The following is a 17,267-nucleotide window of genomic DNA, read 5'->3' as shown; positions in this document are numbered from 1 at the left end:
ATGCAAAATATACACTTGAAGTCCGCGAATCCGACTTAAGTGCTTTGCTCGGTCCCCTATCGCGTAAATCGGGAGTATTCACCATACATTGCTAGGTATTCTTCAAAGTTGTATTATTTACTGGGATTTGTCTGTTTCAGTAACATCAGAAATATGAGCCGGCATCATTCATAAATAAATGCTTGATCATTTTCTCTGCATAAGGGGTAGGACATAATACTTTCATGTTGGTGTGAATAATTTGATGTATAACAAGGCAAATTCTTCCAAGTCGTCTGTTCGATGAATAAGAAGCGTTGTTCATGAAGCACGTGAGATTCCTTCATTAATCATCAGTGTGCTCATCCTTTCTGTTACTGACACAAACGATATTTCTTTTCGAATTTTGTTACTCAGAATCCAGATCATTGTCAGATGGTAGGATTCATTATATCCTTATATCACTTTCAATGTACTGCCTTACTATAATAAGAGTATTCTTTGTTCACGGAGGCTGCAGAACCTTCAGAAATCATTGTGTGAGGACTTACCGCAGTTATTTTATATTTATTCTTTACACAACAGTTTCTCTGATTACAGATATCTTATAAGTAGTTCTATATCCTGACACTCTCTAATGCTATCTTCTGCTTTTTTTAACCACATTGTTTAGAAACAAAGCCTCATAATTTTATTTTCGTTGATTTTTCCATGGAATGCCTAGAATGTGTCTTAGGTTTACATATGGCATTAGACTATGTATGCACGTGCTGAAACCGAGCTCTCGGTCCGTAGAGCTCAAACACTATTTTGAAAGCTGTAGTGAACGGCTTTGATGCAGCCATATTAGTGCGTTCGCAGGAGTGAGAAATATGAGATTCGATTAGGAAAGAAATGAAAATTATGCCCAAATAAATGTGCCTTTTCTAGATGTCTTCAGGCACAGTTTGATATTTCAATTTATTTATTTTATATAATTTTTAAATATTTACAAACTTAGAGGACATCTTTTACGCGTTGTTTATAAAATTGTACATATATATTTATGTTTTATTATTTTATTTTATATTTAATTTAATGTTACTTCTCTTTTCTAGTTCCTGCTGACGAATTCGAGCTGTCGTACAGGGAACTGAGCGATTCGTCTGTGAATGTGACCTGTGAAGCATTAGGACTGTTTCCAAAACCTGTATTAAAGTTATACCTTGGATCGTCGAACGGAAGCCCTCCGCAAGCAGTTTCCGACGTCATAACTGTTTCCATATCCAAACCTTCAGGTGCCTATGACGCTTATTTGTACAGGACGTTCAGTGCCAGTGAACTTTCTAAAAACGGAGCCTCAGTCTTTGAGTGCTTGCTTGAACTTCCCGGCACCAATTACGCGAAAGCAAAAAGAATCGCATATTACCCTGGTAAGTAAATCAAGAATGTCTTTAATGAGTGCTCTGCATGCACAGCTTTATGCTATAAAAAATTTTGGTACTCTATATGGTCTTTATAGTGTTTTTATGTTACAGTTTTATAGAAAACTCGATTCACTGCATATTTACTTATCTAAACATGTATAAGTTGTATGTGAATAAAACTATGATACATAAATCATGCGTTATATTGTTATGAAATGTCTAGCCGCTGTGAGATAGCTTCATTGCAAAGCAGGTTTGGGGTTTCTAGAAAATGGCAAGGGAAGGCAAGGTTGCCATATTTGGTGAGAAATCGCGCATTTGGCGGCAAAATTGTCGATATGCCATAGAAGGATGGACAACCTTCTGGAACGATTTCTTACCGGTTTGGCGCAGAATGGTCTCAAACGCAAACCAATTAAACCCTGTTGGTATGCGGAGAGTGAATGCCTAGCCAAGTCAGTTAATAGTCAATGAGCGAGTGTCTCGTAGTCTAGTGCCGAGTTGTTCTCTTAGTCTATCATCGAGGGAGTCTCTTAGTGTATCGCGAGGTTAATGCATCGTGGAGTTTCAGCATAGAGTGCGTTGAGCTCCGAGACGACCGAACTGAGTCGGGAGCTGTACTATAGTGTATCTTCGAGTGCATCGCGAGTTGTAGCCTGAAGAGTCTCGAGAGTACGTAGAGTTCTGAGAACGACTATGCAGAGTCGGGAGCTGTAATCTGGTGCTTTATCCTGAAGGTGGAGAGTCTCTCACGTACGCAGAGTTCCGAGAACGACCAAGCAGAATCGGATGCTGTACTCTGGTGGTTTGCTGTAAAGTTTCTTTACCGTTATAGCCTGATAGACTGAAGGCTGTGTCGCTGATTATTTCAGAGTGTTTATAGTTGTTTTTCAACGATTGTAAAGTGATTTTTGAGCTGTCCTGAGTAATATACTGGCTAATAAATTGTGTTTCGATGCTTCAGCGCTGTCGAGCACTCTCAAACCACTCCCAAACACTCCCAAACTACGAACCCTCAACGTAAAGATAAACGTAACATGTTCTCCGTCCGTCTGTAGCATATCGCCGATTTTGTCGCCAAATGGGTGATATCTCACTAAATATGGCAACCCTGCCTTTCCTTGTCATTTCTTTGGCAACCCTAAACCTGCTTTGCGAGGAGGCTGCCTTATAGCGACTGGACATTTCCTAACAATATGAAACTCTTTTGCCTTTTAATTTATAATAAATACTTTTTTAATAAATCTTCATTTGTTACACATTGGCATGATTTCAAATAAAAAAATAAATGCATATGAAAGAGCTTCCACTGGTTTTTTTACTTCCTTGCATGAAGTAGAAAAGAAGTATTGCAGTCCCGAAAAATTTCGGTTATCATATTTCAAGGAAAATATCCATTTTGACTGCTATCGAATGCAATTTGACGATGATTTTGCATAGCATCTGCAGTTAAGGACGGAATACTTTCCACCCAAACGAATTATAAAACTGATTTAAAATGGATTCAGAAGATTTTAAAGTGGATGTCGTGGATGATACATACCTACGTATGTATCACGCATAACTCAAAAACGAGTAGCCTCAGAAAGCAGAAATTTTGTATACAGGATTGCTATAACATGCAGATGTGCACCTCCCATTCTGGTTGCAATCATTTAACCTACATGTTATGCTGCAGAATTATCAAAAATTTAAAAGTTGTTTAAGTGGGGCTAAGCCTAATTTTTATAGCATAGCAGCCATATTTGTTTACATTTGGAAATCAGCAGAATAGTGGCTTTGTTGCCAACCTAGAGAAACTAAGCTTTGCAACAACAAAGTAATGTCTTCTTTTTTTATTATTGCGAATTAAATTATGCTCAAGGCATTCTGGAATTACCATTTAAGTTTATTAAATTATCCCGTCTTATTTGCCGAGTGATAAGAAAAGTAAACATTCAGTTTTGTGCACCGAAAAATCTGCCTTCTTGCCCGCTGGTCGAATTACTTGTTTTTGCGTAGAAACTGTAAATTTAATTGTAAATCATTTTTTAAATTGGTTTAACTGTATTTGGTATTTTAAGTTTTTCTATATCTTTCAATTTTTAATATAGCTATTTTGAATTTTTATGTATTGTTACGAATTTGGTATTTAAAAAGCTAATGTTAGTTCAATTATAAATTAAATGGTTTTATTTCTCGCTAGTGCAGCGCGTGACGAATATTAAAAGAAAGCTAAGCCGGAAAAATTAAAAATACAAGAGCGCGTGCGTTAAATATATAAATATCTCTTTTTGATTTCGAGAAAGTGCTGGAAAATTCTAGCGCGTGATTTTAAAATCTTATAAAAGGAGGAAAACATCTCAGTTTGTAGTAATTGCTTAGTTTGTTGTTGTTCAGAAAACTACTGTTGTTGATTGTAGCGAATTCGCGGATTAGCGTTCTTTAGCTGTTTTGAATTACGTTCTATTGGACATTTGAGTAGTTAAAAGATAACTACTGTGAGATATTGTAATACTGCATGATAAATTGAGAAAATTTAAGCATTTTTGTTGTGATAATAATAAATTTTTGTTCATTTTTCATCGGACTTGTGCATTCATTTCATAACGAACCCGTACGCACGCAACAGTATACTCTTCTGCATTTCATTTTTTGTTAAAATCTATACATCTTTAACTATCATAGGTCAACAGCCAAAATTTATCAAAGAATCCTACTCCTTTCAAATACGCAATCAGAAATTAATCTGTACTGTTGCATTTAGAGCTAAAGTGCACATCTGTAAAGTTTCTACGAGCCAGTTTTATTACCTATTGGAATGGGCTGAATTTTTTTTTTTTTTTTTAACTTATGAACTTCTCTTTTTATATGTTTTTACCTTACACTTATACCTCACATTTATGTACAATTACAATTATATAACACTTGTATGGTATTTTCTGCCTATTTAACATCTGCCTTATTGTAGTAATCAGAAGCACGTCCGTCTAATAGTCGGGATATCCGGAATTTGAATTCCGGGGTAGAAATTGTGAAATTGAACGATTACGACAGGTTAGCTCATTACTATGGCCATAGTACGTAATGTAAATAATTGTAAATAGTATCAGACCATGGTCCTTTTTGTTTATAAATGTGTATTTGATTTGATTTGTATTTAGTATTTGATTTGCATTTAGTATTTGATTTGTATTTAGTATTTGATTTGTATTTAGTATTTGATTTGTATTTAGTATTTGTTTTGTATTTAGTATTTGATAGCATTTGATTTGTTTAAGTTAGTTATTGCATTTATTGTTTATATTGTTTGATATTGTAATGTAATGTTTATGCCTCAGTTGCATTTATGCCACAGTTGTAAGTTTAGCTTCCTGTCCAGGGATTGTACTGCCCGGGACGTGCAGTCCTTGGGAAGGGGGTAGTGTTACGAATGTGGTATTTAAAAAGCTAATGTTAGTTCAATTATAAATTAAATGGTTTTATTTCTCGCGCAGTGCAGCGCGTGACGAATATTAAAAGAAAGCTAAGCCGGAAAAATTAAAAATACAAGAGCGCGTGCGTTAAATAAATAAATATCTCTTTTTGATTTCGAGAAAGTGCTGGAAAATTCTAGCGCGTGATTTTAAAATCTTATAAAAGGAGGAAAACATCTCAGTTTGTAGTAGTTGCTTAGTTTGTTGTTGTTTAGAAAATTACTGTCGTTGATTGTAGCGAATTCGCGGAAGGCGTTCTTTAGCTGTTTTGAATTACGTTCTATTGGACATTTGAGTAGTTAAAAGAAAACTACTCAAATGTCCAATAGAACGTAATTGAGTAATTGTAATTGTAATGAGATATTGTAATACTGCGTGATAATTTGAGAAAATTTAAGCATTTTTGTTGTGATAATAATAAATTTTTGTTCATTTTTTTCATCGGACTTGTGCATTCATTTCACAACGAACCCGTACGCACGCAACAATTTTTGGTGTCAGAAGTGGGATTTTGAATGCCAATCACAAGAGCGATGGAAGAACAGTTAAAACAATTTATGGTAGCCTTTGCTACATTTAAAGAAGAAATGAAAGACTCTGTTAAAGAAGAAATTAGGTCCGTTAAAGAAGAAATGAAGATGGGCCAGGAATCCGTTAAAGGAGAAATGAAATTGGGCCAGGTATCCGTTAAGGAAGAGATGAAATCTCTTAAAAATGAGATGAAAGCAGATCAGGACGAAATGAAAAGAGAAATTACCTGCGTAATAGAAAATAAATTTGAGGCTATGGAAGGCAGAATAGACGCGGTTGAAACTAAAGTTGGACAAATAGAAGAAAGAGTTTCTTCGGTAAAAGAACAAGTAGAAGAAAGAATTTCTTCTGTAAAAGAACATATAGAAGAGAGAGTTTCTGCCGTCGAACAACAAATTGATGATAGGGTTTCTGTTGCCGTCGCCAAAGAAGTTGACAGCCTAAAGAAGTGCATAGCGACGGTAGGAAACAATTCTGAAGGTTTCAAATTTTTCTCGATGCCTGCTCGTTCCGTTCTGAATCTATCTACATATGATGGTTAGACTTCCTGGCAGGTGTATAGGACACAATTTTCTATCGTTGCGGATGCGAATGGATGGGATTCCCAAGCTAAGGCCTGTCATCTCGCCGCTTCTCTGAGAGCAGACGCAGCGGATATCCTGCAGACTCTTCCCGAAAATCAAAGGCTAGATTTCGAAGCTCTATCCGGCGCTTTGGAGCTGCGCTTCGGCGAGAAATGTTTAAAAGACTACAGCAGGCTCCAATTAAAATCTCGTCAACAGAAGCTCACCGAAACGCTTCAGGAGCTCGCCACGGATGTTGAAAGGCTGTCACATCACGCCTTTTGGAGTGCCCGACAGAAACAAGGGAAATCCTGTCCCTGCAATATTTCATCGATGGCATCCGGGACCCTGAAATACAGAAAGCACTGCGAATGGCGGATGTTAAAGATCTGAAAAGCGCTTTAGTGTATGCCATGAAATTTGAGACAGCCCAGCAAACCACCCGTCGAGACCGCCATCCAGTCAGAGCTGCTCAAGTCCAGGAGCCAGGGGATCAAGTCACTGCTCGTCTAGACGATTTAACTAGACAACTGAACGCCTTGAGACAGAATATTGGTGACAAGAAACCGACCGTAAAGTGCTGGAACTGCGGTGCTGAAGGACACATCCGACGAAACTGCAGAACACCCCAGGGCACGGCTGCTAAGACCGCTCCTAACAAACAGCAGGGAAACTAATTAGTGGCCATATCGCGGGGCGGAGGTTTCCAGATCATGAAAAGCCCCAGTTTAAAGCGCTTCAGATTTCTGCAGTGAGAGGCGGCAGTAATGGACTTTTCATAATAGGACATATTAATGGAGTTCCCTGCAATATGACGATAGATACAGGAACCAACGTTACCATCATCCGAAAAGATTTGGCTCAACAACTGGGAAACAAACTTATCTGGACGCCGCCCTGCGTTACCCTACAGACTGTGTCCGGTGAGAAGATAAACATCGATGGAAAAGTAAATGCTAACATCACGTTTGGAAGTGCCGCTTACCATCACACGGCATATGTAGCAGAGATCACTGATTCTTGCATACTCGGATTGGACTTTCTAAGGAAATACAATTTTTCCTTGGACTTTAAAAATAACGAATTGCATTCTACGTCTGAATCTGTCCATAAAATCATATCACAAGACAATATCACAATACCGGCAAGAACAGAAATTTTACTTCCTGGATGCACAGCCGAAAACAGAAATTTCCGCTACGGCATCATAGAATATCCCAATAACTGTAATAGCCCAAAAGGAGTACTAGTAGCCTCAACACTCGTCGACCTATCCAGAACGGTTATCCCGGTGAGAGTCGCCAATGTAACTGAGAAGGGGAGAATTATTAAGAAAGGTGAAGTGGTTGCAGCATGTACTCCAGTAACCACCGTTGAAAGAAAGAGTAACATCCAAGAATCCGTGTCCTCAGAGAGAATTACAACGGAGTTATTGCAGAATGCGCAATTAAACGATAAAGAGAGGAATGCTGACGATCGCGTCATTAAAGATCTTCAAGTTGTTTTCTCCCACTCGTCTTCTGACGTGGGTCGAACTAGTTTGACACAACATAGAATAGATACCGGCGATCATCCCCCGATCAAGCAACATCCAAGACGTCTACCGTTTGCTAAACAGGAAGAGGTGCGAACACTTTTAAAAGATATGGAAGAAAGCGATGTCATCGAGCCTTCAGTAAGTCCATGGGCATCTCCCATCGTCCTAGTCAGAAAGAAAGACGGCTCAACAAGATTTTGCGTCGACTATCGCCGGTTGAATGAGGTTACGAAGAAAGACAGTTACCCTCTTCCTAGAATTGACGACATTCTAGACACTCTTTCTGGAAGCAAGTGGTTCTCAACGCTTGATTTAAAGAGTGGGTATTGGCAGGTAGAAATATACCCTCATGACCGAGAAAAGACGGCATTTACTACGGGACAAGGGCTTTGGCAATTCAAGGTGATGCCGTTTGGACTGTGTAATGCGCCGGCAACATTCGAACGCCTCATGGAGACTGTTTTGAAAGGACTTTCCTATGAAGCCTGTCTGATATACCTGGACGATATCATCATCGTCGGAAAGAGTTTTGAAGAGCATCTAGAAAATCTTAGAAAGGTGCTTCAGAAACTGAAAGAAAAAAAGCTGAGTCTAAAGCTGAGTCCCGCTAAATGCAAATTGTTCCGAAAGGAAGTGACTTACCTGGGACATGTCATCTCTGCAGAAGGTGTGTACACGGATCCTGAAAAGGTGTCAGCCGTTAAATCCTGGAAACGTCCCGAAAATGTCCATCAGCTGAGAAGCTTCCTAGGGCTTTGTACCTACTATAGGAGATTCGTGAAGGACTTTTCTTCCATCGCAAGACCCCTTCACATGCTGACAGAGAGTAAGCAAAAGTTTTTGTGGACAAAAGAATGCGAGGATGCATTTAACAACTTAAAGGATGCTTTAACATCTGCTCCAATCCTGACGTATCCTCAGCTCGATAGACCATTTATTCTCGACACGGATGCGAGCAATGAAAGTGTCGGTGCTGTTTTGTCCCAAGAAATAGACGGCCAAGAACGTGTAGTGGCGTACTGGAGCAAGTGCCTGTCTAAACCGGAGAGGAATTATTGTGTCACCAGGAAAGAGTTGCTCGCCATAGTCAAAGCTGTAGAACAGTTCCATCACTATCTATACGCAGAAAATTCCTGCTCCGCACCGATCATGCATCATTGACCTGGCTTTTAAATTTCAAGAATCCTGAGGGTCAAATAGCCAGGTGGATACAGAGACTCCAAGAATATGACATCACTATCCGTCATCGAAAGGGATCATCACACGGGAACGCCGACGCCCTGTCTAGAAGACCTTGCCATGAAAGCTGCCGATATTGCTCCAGGGTGGAAGCGAAATACGAGCTGCTGACTCCGGTCGCAAGACAAATTACAACATCAACATCGGCTGATCGAGACCCGTGGAGTGATGATGAAGTCAAGAAAGACCATTTGGAAGACCGCGACATTAAACCCATACTTGATTTAATAGAGTCATCAAACAGAAAACCTACATTACAGGACATTTCTATCTGTAGTCCTACAACAAAACAATACTGGGGACTCTGGGATTCACTTCACATTCGAAACGGCGTCTTATACCGGAAATTCGAATCGGATGATGGGAAGACGTTCCGATGGTAACTTATACTTCCAAGATCCCGCGTTCCTGATGTCCTTAAAGAATTACATAGCAGCCCTACAGGAGGTCACTTTGGAATAATGAAGACCTTGCAGAGAGTTCGTGAGCGCTTTTACTGGAATAATGCAAAGGATGACGTGCAAAAGTGGTGCCGATCTTGCGATTCCTGTGCAGGTCGGAAAGGACCGAGGAGACGCAGCCGAGGCAAGTTGCAACGTTACAACGTAGGGGCGCCTTTTGAACGTGTCGCCTTTGACATCCTGGGACCTCTGCCACGAACTGCTGTTGGCAACAAATACATACTCGTTGTCATTGATTACTTCACCAAGTGGCCTGAAGCTTATCCTATTCCTGATCAAGAGGCTGTCACAGTAGCTGAGGTAATGATACAGCACTGGATTTCCAGGTTCGGAGTGCCTCTTCAGTTACATTCCGATCAGGGAAGGAATTTTGCCTCGGCAGTAATCAAAGAACTATGCAAACTACTCGGCATTGACAAAACTCAAACGACGCCATTGCATCCCCAGTCGGACGGCATGGTAGAGAGGTTCAATCGAACAATCCTTAATAACCTCTCATTAGTGGTTTCCAGAAACCAACAGGACTGGGACAAGAAATTACCACTCTTTTCACTGGCTTACCGCAGTGCTGTCCACGAGACTACCGGCTATTCTCCATCACAGATGCTCTTCGGTCGTGACCTTCGTCTGCCTTGTGATCTATTGTTTGGCCGCCCTCCGGATGCTCCTTTATCGTCTAAGGAATATATTCAAGATCTCCAGGCCCGGTTTGAAGTGATGCACAACTTTGCACGAGAGCGAGTCAACTTGGCGACGGAGAAGATGAAGACCCGCTACGACACAAGAGCTACTGAACATCAGTTCCACGAAGGAGACAAGGTGAGGTTGTAGAATCCGACTCGACGGAAAGGACTTTGTCCGAAATTACAGTCACCTTGGGATGGCCCGTATACAGTCCTAAAAACGTTGAATGACGTCGTGGTTCGGATTCGTAAGTCTTCGAACTCTAAACCTAAAGTCGTTCATTACGACAGGTTAGCTCATTACTATGGCCATAGTACGTAATGTAAATAATTGTAAATAGTATCAGACCATGGTCCTTTTTGTTTATAAATGTGTATTTGATTTGATTTGTATTTAGTATTTGATTTGCATTTAGTATTTGATTTGTATTTAGTATTTGATTTGTATTTAGTATTTGATTTGTATTTAGTATTTGTTTTGTATTTAGTATTTGATAGCATTTGATTTGTTTAAGTTAGTTATTGCATTTATTGTTTATATTGTTTGATATTGTAATGTAATGTTTATGCCTCAGTTGCATTTATGCCACAGTTGTAAGTTTAGCTTCCTGTCCAGGGATTGTACTGCCCGGGACGTGCAGTCCTTGGGAAGGGGGCAGTGTTACGAATTTGGTATTTAAAAAGCTAATGTTAGTTCAATTATAAATTAAATGGTTTTATTTCTCGCGCAGTGCAGCGCGTGACGAATATTAAAAGAAAGCTAAGCCGGAAAAATTAAAAATACAAGAGCGCGTGCGTTAAATAAATAAATATCTCTTTTTGATTTCGAGAAAGTGCTGGAAAATTCTAGCGCGTGATTTTAAAATCTTATAAAAGGAGGAAAACATCTCAGTTTGTAGTAGTTGCTTAGTTTGTTGTTGTTCAGAAAACTACTGTTGTTGATTGTAGCGAATTCGCGGATTAGCGTTCTTTAGCTGTTTTGAATTACGTTCTATTGGACATTTGAGTAGTTAAAAGAAAACTACTGTGAGATATTGTAATACTGCGTGATAATTTGAGAAAATTTAAGCATTTTTGTTGTGATAATAATAAATTTTTGTTCATTTTTTTCATCGGACTTGTGCATTCATTTCATAACGAACCCGTACGCACGCAACAGTATTTTTGCCTTGTCGCGAAGTGAGAACTAAATTTATTGAATGTGAAATATATGTCTAATGACATTCGAGGAATTAAGTTTAAATAAAAGGGAGGAAAAATTTGTATATGTTAATATTCTGAACAAGGATATATACTGTTAGTATAGATGAAGGAAATCGTGCATTAACTTCATGGAAACTTGGAATAAATAGTTCATAAAAGTATCCATGCAGAACCAGAACGTCCACTATATGCTATTCGAGTAGCATTTCAATTGTTTTTGCCGGTGTTACATGCACTGAAAATGTTCTGTTTGACGTGGTGATATGATGCATGTTACTCCGTGCTATTAGAATGCAGCTCTCAGCGTACAGAAGTATATTTACTTCGACTAATAGTATTGTTACGAAATGTCAAGGCGCGGTAAGATGGCTTCTCCGCAAAGCAGTTTTAGGGTTGCCATAAAATAGCAAGGCAGTGTTGCCACATTTGGCGCGAAATCGCCCATTTGGCGACAAAATTGGCGATATACCATGGACGGATGGAGAATCTTCTGGAACGAATTCTTACCGGTTTAGCCCAGAAATGTTCTCGAACACGAGCCGAAAGCTATATAAACCCTGCTGATCTGCAGTCAGGAGTGTCTCAGATTGTGCGTGCCTCGTCTAGACGACGAGATAGTAGTATTGAGAGTGTGTCTCGTCTAGCGGGTCAGTCCGTGCGGAGTCGATCGAGTTGACAGCCGGACAGCGAGTGCCGAGTGAGTCGTCGAGTGCACCGAGGAAGTCTGTTAGTATATCGCGGTTAGTGCATTGTCGAGAGAGCGTCTTGAGCTCCGGGAACGACTGAACTGAAGAGTTGGGAGCCGTGCTCGTGTGTCGTCGAGTGCATCGCGAGTTGTAGCGTGGAGCATCTCGACAGAACGTGAAGTTCCGAGAACGACCAAGCAGAGTCGGGTGCTGTACTCCGGAAAGCAAAGTAGGGTGCTTTGCAGGGAGCTGTCTCCACCGTTATTGCCTAATAACCTGAAGGCTGTGTCGCTGATCGACTGTAAAAAGTGTTATTGAAGTTGTCCTGATTAATACTGGTAAATAAAGTGTGCTTTGATACTTCATCAAGTGTCGTCGTTATTCACTGCAAATCTACGAGCCCCATACGAACGTGAAGGAAGAAAATAACGTAACAATTGGTGTCAAGAAGAATAAAAAAAACGCAACAATATATTTGAGAATGTTTTCAGCAAGCAATTTCAAGATACGAGCTACCCAGCTTTTGTATAAAGCGAATGTCCAACAATTTTGTTAGGACATATCTTTGTCTACAGTTAGTATGTTCTGGAACGTTCCTAGGAAATGATTCAAAAACTCGCGTTACAGAAGGTAAATTGAGAACGAATATTTATTATTAGGACGTATCTTTAAATTATAGTGTAGTATTTGACATAGTTTTGCAAATTATTGAACTGCAACATGCAGGTGAAATTAAGAACATACTGTTGAAACGTTCTTCAAGAAGCAAGCTCTGTACATTTCCTAAACGTTTTCCGATGTTGTATAAATATCAAAGGGTCGGGACTGATAATACGGAAGCTCAGTTATAGAAATTAAGTTGTTAAAACGTTTATTTTAGGTAGTGATTGTATGTGATTGTATGTGTGTGATTAAATTTGAAGTATTGAAATTCCTTCCTAACGGGAGGAATGCCTTCGTGGAGGACTTTCTAAGGGAAACTGGCTCGTATGCACGTTACACATGGGGAGTTTATGTTAGGTAGAAAATGAAATATGGAAAATTGCTGAAGTAAAACAAAATAAAAGAATTGAACGCATTTCTTAAAAGAGCATAAATTTACTTTTAATAAATTTCTTTTCAACATAGATGCATTTTTAACTTGATTCCACACACAATAGCATATTTTCAATCGGAGTACATATTTTATAATAATCATTATTTATAGCGTATGAACTAGCAGATTCCCCAAAGCTGATAAAATAGCAGAGAAACCAACTAGAAATATGCGTTTTCCGTAAAAAGTTGATTTTTAACATCATAACACTCGGAATTCATAGTTCCAAATATTCTTCAGACATTCTTCCATGGAAGGAAAAGAACTTGAATTTCTCTTCCATCATTTGTATTTGATGTCAGAAATGGCAGTTAATCCTCCCTTGCAAGTACGTTTCCGCAAAAAGTAAAATGAAAATAATAGCCTTTCCTGACAGAGCAGAATATTCCGTTGAGACTCTCAATCAATGGTCTGTCCTTGATAAATACCTGTCCTACGAAACTTTCTCATGATCGATTTGAAGTTCCTTTTGCACAAGGAGCTTCGTTAAATCGTACATGGGATCATTCGAAATCTATCTAGAATTCAAAAATTTTATAAATAGAAAAAAAAAAAAAATGCTAAGCATTTGTGCATTATAAAGTGAAGAGTTTATGGATTCCATATCATATGTTGTAAAAAAAAATATAGATTGCACTTTAAATAAACAGTTCTAACTAGAAAAAATTTTTTTAAAGAAAACTGAGTTTTCAGATTTTAAATTATGTCCAAAAGAGCGTTTTTTCAACCTCTTTTTGTGTTACCTTTATTTATTAAATATCATATTCTATGTACTCAAACCATAAAACTTAGTTCAACAGTAATATCGCAAAATAATTTTAAAATGAGCCTATCTTTAGAATTTCCGATAGTCTCGCGCGCTTTTTGTTTCTTTACAATATTGCCATTGCTGGTTTTGAAATCGTTTAGTTTGTTAATCAAAAATTCGTTGAGGTGTTACAAAATCTTGAATTTATAATAAAACAAATTTCAAATTCAAATTAGAGCTTCCATTTGCCCATATTCTATGGAAGATTACGTCAACTTTTAAAAGTTGGATGGCTTCAAGTACCGTTGTTTTAACACAATGCGTGAAACATACATACATTCGTGCAGATTCTTCATTATTTAATTTCTTTAAATATAATACAAGTTAATAATATTTGGTGGCATCAATTTGAAAAGTGAAACAACGCTTATCATGAATCGACGCAAAATGCCAAAATATTATACAGTAAATAAAGTAAATAAATGTTAGTACAGGAACCGGGAGATTACATTAAATTTAAATTTCCTTATTTGTAGAAAATGAATTTCTTTTTAACATTTGGCATTTCCGAAACAAGAATTTTTCGTCTTTTAAAACATTTCTCGAATGAGATACATTCCGCAAGAGGACAAGAGGAAGAATGACCTTGCTTGTTTGTATTAGCTGTACATAAGTCACGTGATCTCTGAGGATATCTGCATTGTTTGTTTACAAAAGGTATACATAAGTCACGTGATCTATGAGGTCAGCGGAATGTATCCATGGACCTTATAAGAAATAGACTAACCCAGTGGGTGGGGCGTGCGTCACACACATGTCGGGAAGAGAGAGTAGGGACGATTTAGTTTATCGTAACATTGAAACATATGGCGTTTGTATGACATAACTCTTTTTAATTATTAAATGTGATACGTTGTATAAATTATGCGATAATAAAAATCACAGTTTTTGCTAATAACATTTTATATATCTCATGAAATCCCTTTTTAGTGCATTTATGATATTTTTTTTACTGCATTTTGAGCATAAGCGTAATTCTTGTCTAAACATCATTACTTTGATAAAACGGTAAAAACTCTAAACAAAAAATTTATCAATTTACTTTTGCCTGCAAATAAAGTAAAATTGAGTAAGATTGATAGTACATGATGCTATGAAACAAATAAGGTAAAACTAAACAAGATTTGGTAATTTTTTAAAAAATTTTATTAACATTTTCAGGCAGTAGTAGCAAATATTTATCATTTCAAATGTTTATAGAAAACCAAGGATTGTTTTATTTATTTTTTCTGTTTTCAAAATTATTATGGTATTAAAAGATGATCCTTTACGACAATATTAATAACTCATGAAATTCGAAGCATAAACTTTTCTGAGTGTAATGAAAAATTAAAAAAAAAATTCGCAGTAAATAAAAAAAAAAATGTTATGCGGATTTAGAAATAAATTTAAAAAATAATTACTATAAAATACAAGATATTACATGTCCAATCTTAAATTTTTATTAATGCGCCTAAAGTAACCTTGTAATTTTATATGCCTGTAAATACTTTAAGCAGAATGACTATACATCCATAAATACATATGTATGAAAGTAAACAATTTAGGATATTTGTTGCATTGAAAAATTCTCTTACTTCACTTTTTATTTCAAATATTTGTGAAAACAAGATTATATCTATTTATCTATTAATGTAAATACACACACCTATATATATATATATTTAGAGAAAGAGAGGAAGAGAAACAGATAATACGGTTTATTGATGCTTAAATAAAATTAATTTAGTAAATCTGCTTCGAATATTTTCTCTCTGTTTAGATTCATTGTAACATGCAACTGCATGATGCATTCTGATTTTTAAATATTGAAATATCACTGCTTTAATGATTTTATTAAATAAGGTGGTTTTTATCTGGCTCGTCATCATAAATATGGTCTTGAAGAGAAGGAAATATATGTGTTCCTACGCTTTTAAGACTTTTAAGAGTCATGAAATTTATAATATTTCTTTTTATTCAATTTAAACTCCTTTTCAGTCTGCCTAAAAATTATTTCTGCATTTTTTGCAGATCATTCGGACGTCACTGGAAGGAGAAGTCAAACCTTTACATCCAGATTTATAATATTTGAAACCTAGCAAACCATATATGGTTTGCTAGGTTTCAAATCTGTTGAAGCTAAAGCTGAGAAACAGATATTACATTTTACTTTATAAGTTAAGCTTTTAACAACAAAACTAGCTATATAAGATGTATACTTTTCGTTCTTAAATATTCTTATTTTTGATTAGTTATAATGCTAGGAATTAAAATTTACCTATAGTTTGAAAAAGCAGCAAAAAATTATAAATTTTAAAGAATAACTTTCAAAAATTCCTTTTTAGGCATTTTAGTATTTAGTTATAGTTTATAATTAGTTATAGTTTTAGTAATTGTAAGAGAGAATTACTTGGTTGAATTTTTCTGTTAGTTCAGATTTAAAATATTATTTTCTAAAAGAAGAAGTTACAAATTCGCTTACATCATAGGAAAAGCTAAAAATATATACAAGCCTGAAAGCATGCAACAGCTTTATAATTATTTAGAACGTTAATTATGCTTGAAAAACATCCTAAGTATTTAAAAAGCAATCTCAGTGTCAAAAATAAAAATATTTAAAAATTCTTACTTGTGAAATGAGGCACTACCACCAGCTTTTTCGTGACAATTAAACGCGCTGCAATAGCCAACCATTGCTAATTTCTGGAAGTCGTCCCTACTCCTCCGGATGTGATCAAGGTGACAGCCGGGAACGCGCCAGACAAGGGAGAAAAAGCAATTGGGTTAGTCTATTTCTTATAAGGTCCATGAATGTATCTCATTGGATGCGTATGACTGCGGCCAATGACCGCGAAAATAAGGATTTTTATTTCCAGTAAAGTGTGAAGGGGCGAATGTGTATATATATATATATTGTAGATTGCAATAAAGAGAGGATGTCTACAACTAGATGCTATAATAGTCCAAAATACATTCTAATTTCACACTTAACGTTTCCCTGCCAGAAAGAGGTTTCTGGATTACGATTTATGCAAAATGAGGCAATATATAGAGAAGCACTAGTAAATTGATTCTGAAGAAACTTAAGGATGCTGAATCTGGTAAACTTTCAAACAACTGAAATATAAAATGTTTTAACACATTCACTACCGATCACGCGCTGACACATGATTGGCGTTATCGCTGAAGAGCCAATCATGCTCTGGCACGTAATATGTTGTGATGTTGCATGTGCCAGTCAAGCGCTGGAAGTGACGTGACAATAAATAAACAATGAGAAGTGGAAAGCAACTTCTCATTGTTCATTTTCAAGTTCAGTTGGCATTAGGTTTTGAATATGTATGCTGGTATTGGCGTGGAGTGAAGCTTACAAACTAGTTGTGAATGGATGTGAGTTGAAATGAAAAAGAAGATTCATTTCATGCAAGGATCATGCACGAATAACATTTTGAAATACATATTTCGCAATAATATCATTGTAACAATTTTATAATAAATTCATTTGCAATATAGTATACTAGCAGCTTTGCTGCCAGCCTTCGTCTGACTTTTAAATGTACCCCACAAATTTCTGAAGGGAACACCAAACGTTAAATTTAAAAACTGCTTGGAATTTTACTCTGCAGAAAAACTTCATA

The 17,267-nt window shown here is 37.0% G+C and overlaps 1 protein-coding gene across 2 annotated transcripts in view; it reads left to right on the top strand.

Annotated features, from left to right (window-relative positions):
- LOC118199204 (uncharacterized) overlaps positions 1–17,267 on the top strand; it is a 278,709-nt gene that overhangs the window by 151,528 nt on the left and 109,914 nt on the right. For both annotated transcript variants that reach the window (XM_085817787.1, XM_085817788.1), the window contains exon 3: positions 1,077–1,391. In XM_085817787.1, the coding sequence (XP_085673913.1) occupies positions 1,077–1,391 (315 nt within the window). The remainder of the gene's footprint in view (positions 1–1,076; positions 1,392–17,267) is intronic.

This window comes from Stegodyphus dumicola, chromosome 5 (assembly GCF_044657685.1).
Source record: "Stegodyphus dumicola isolate Sdum_Otavi_A_Nest chromosome 5, ASM4465768v1".
Classification (NCBI taxonomy): domain Eukaryota; kingdom Metazoa; phylum Arthropoda; class Arachnida; order Araneae; family Eresidae; genus Stegodyphus; species Stegodyphus dumicola.
Note: the sequence above shows the minus strand (reverse complement) of the source record. Positions and strands in the feature narration are given on the sequence as shown.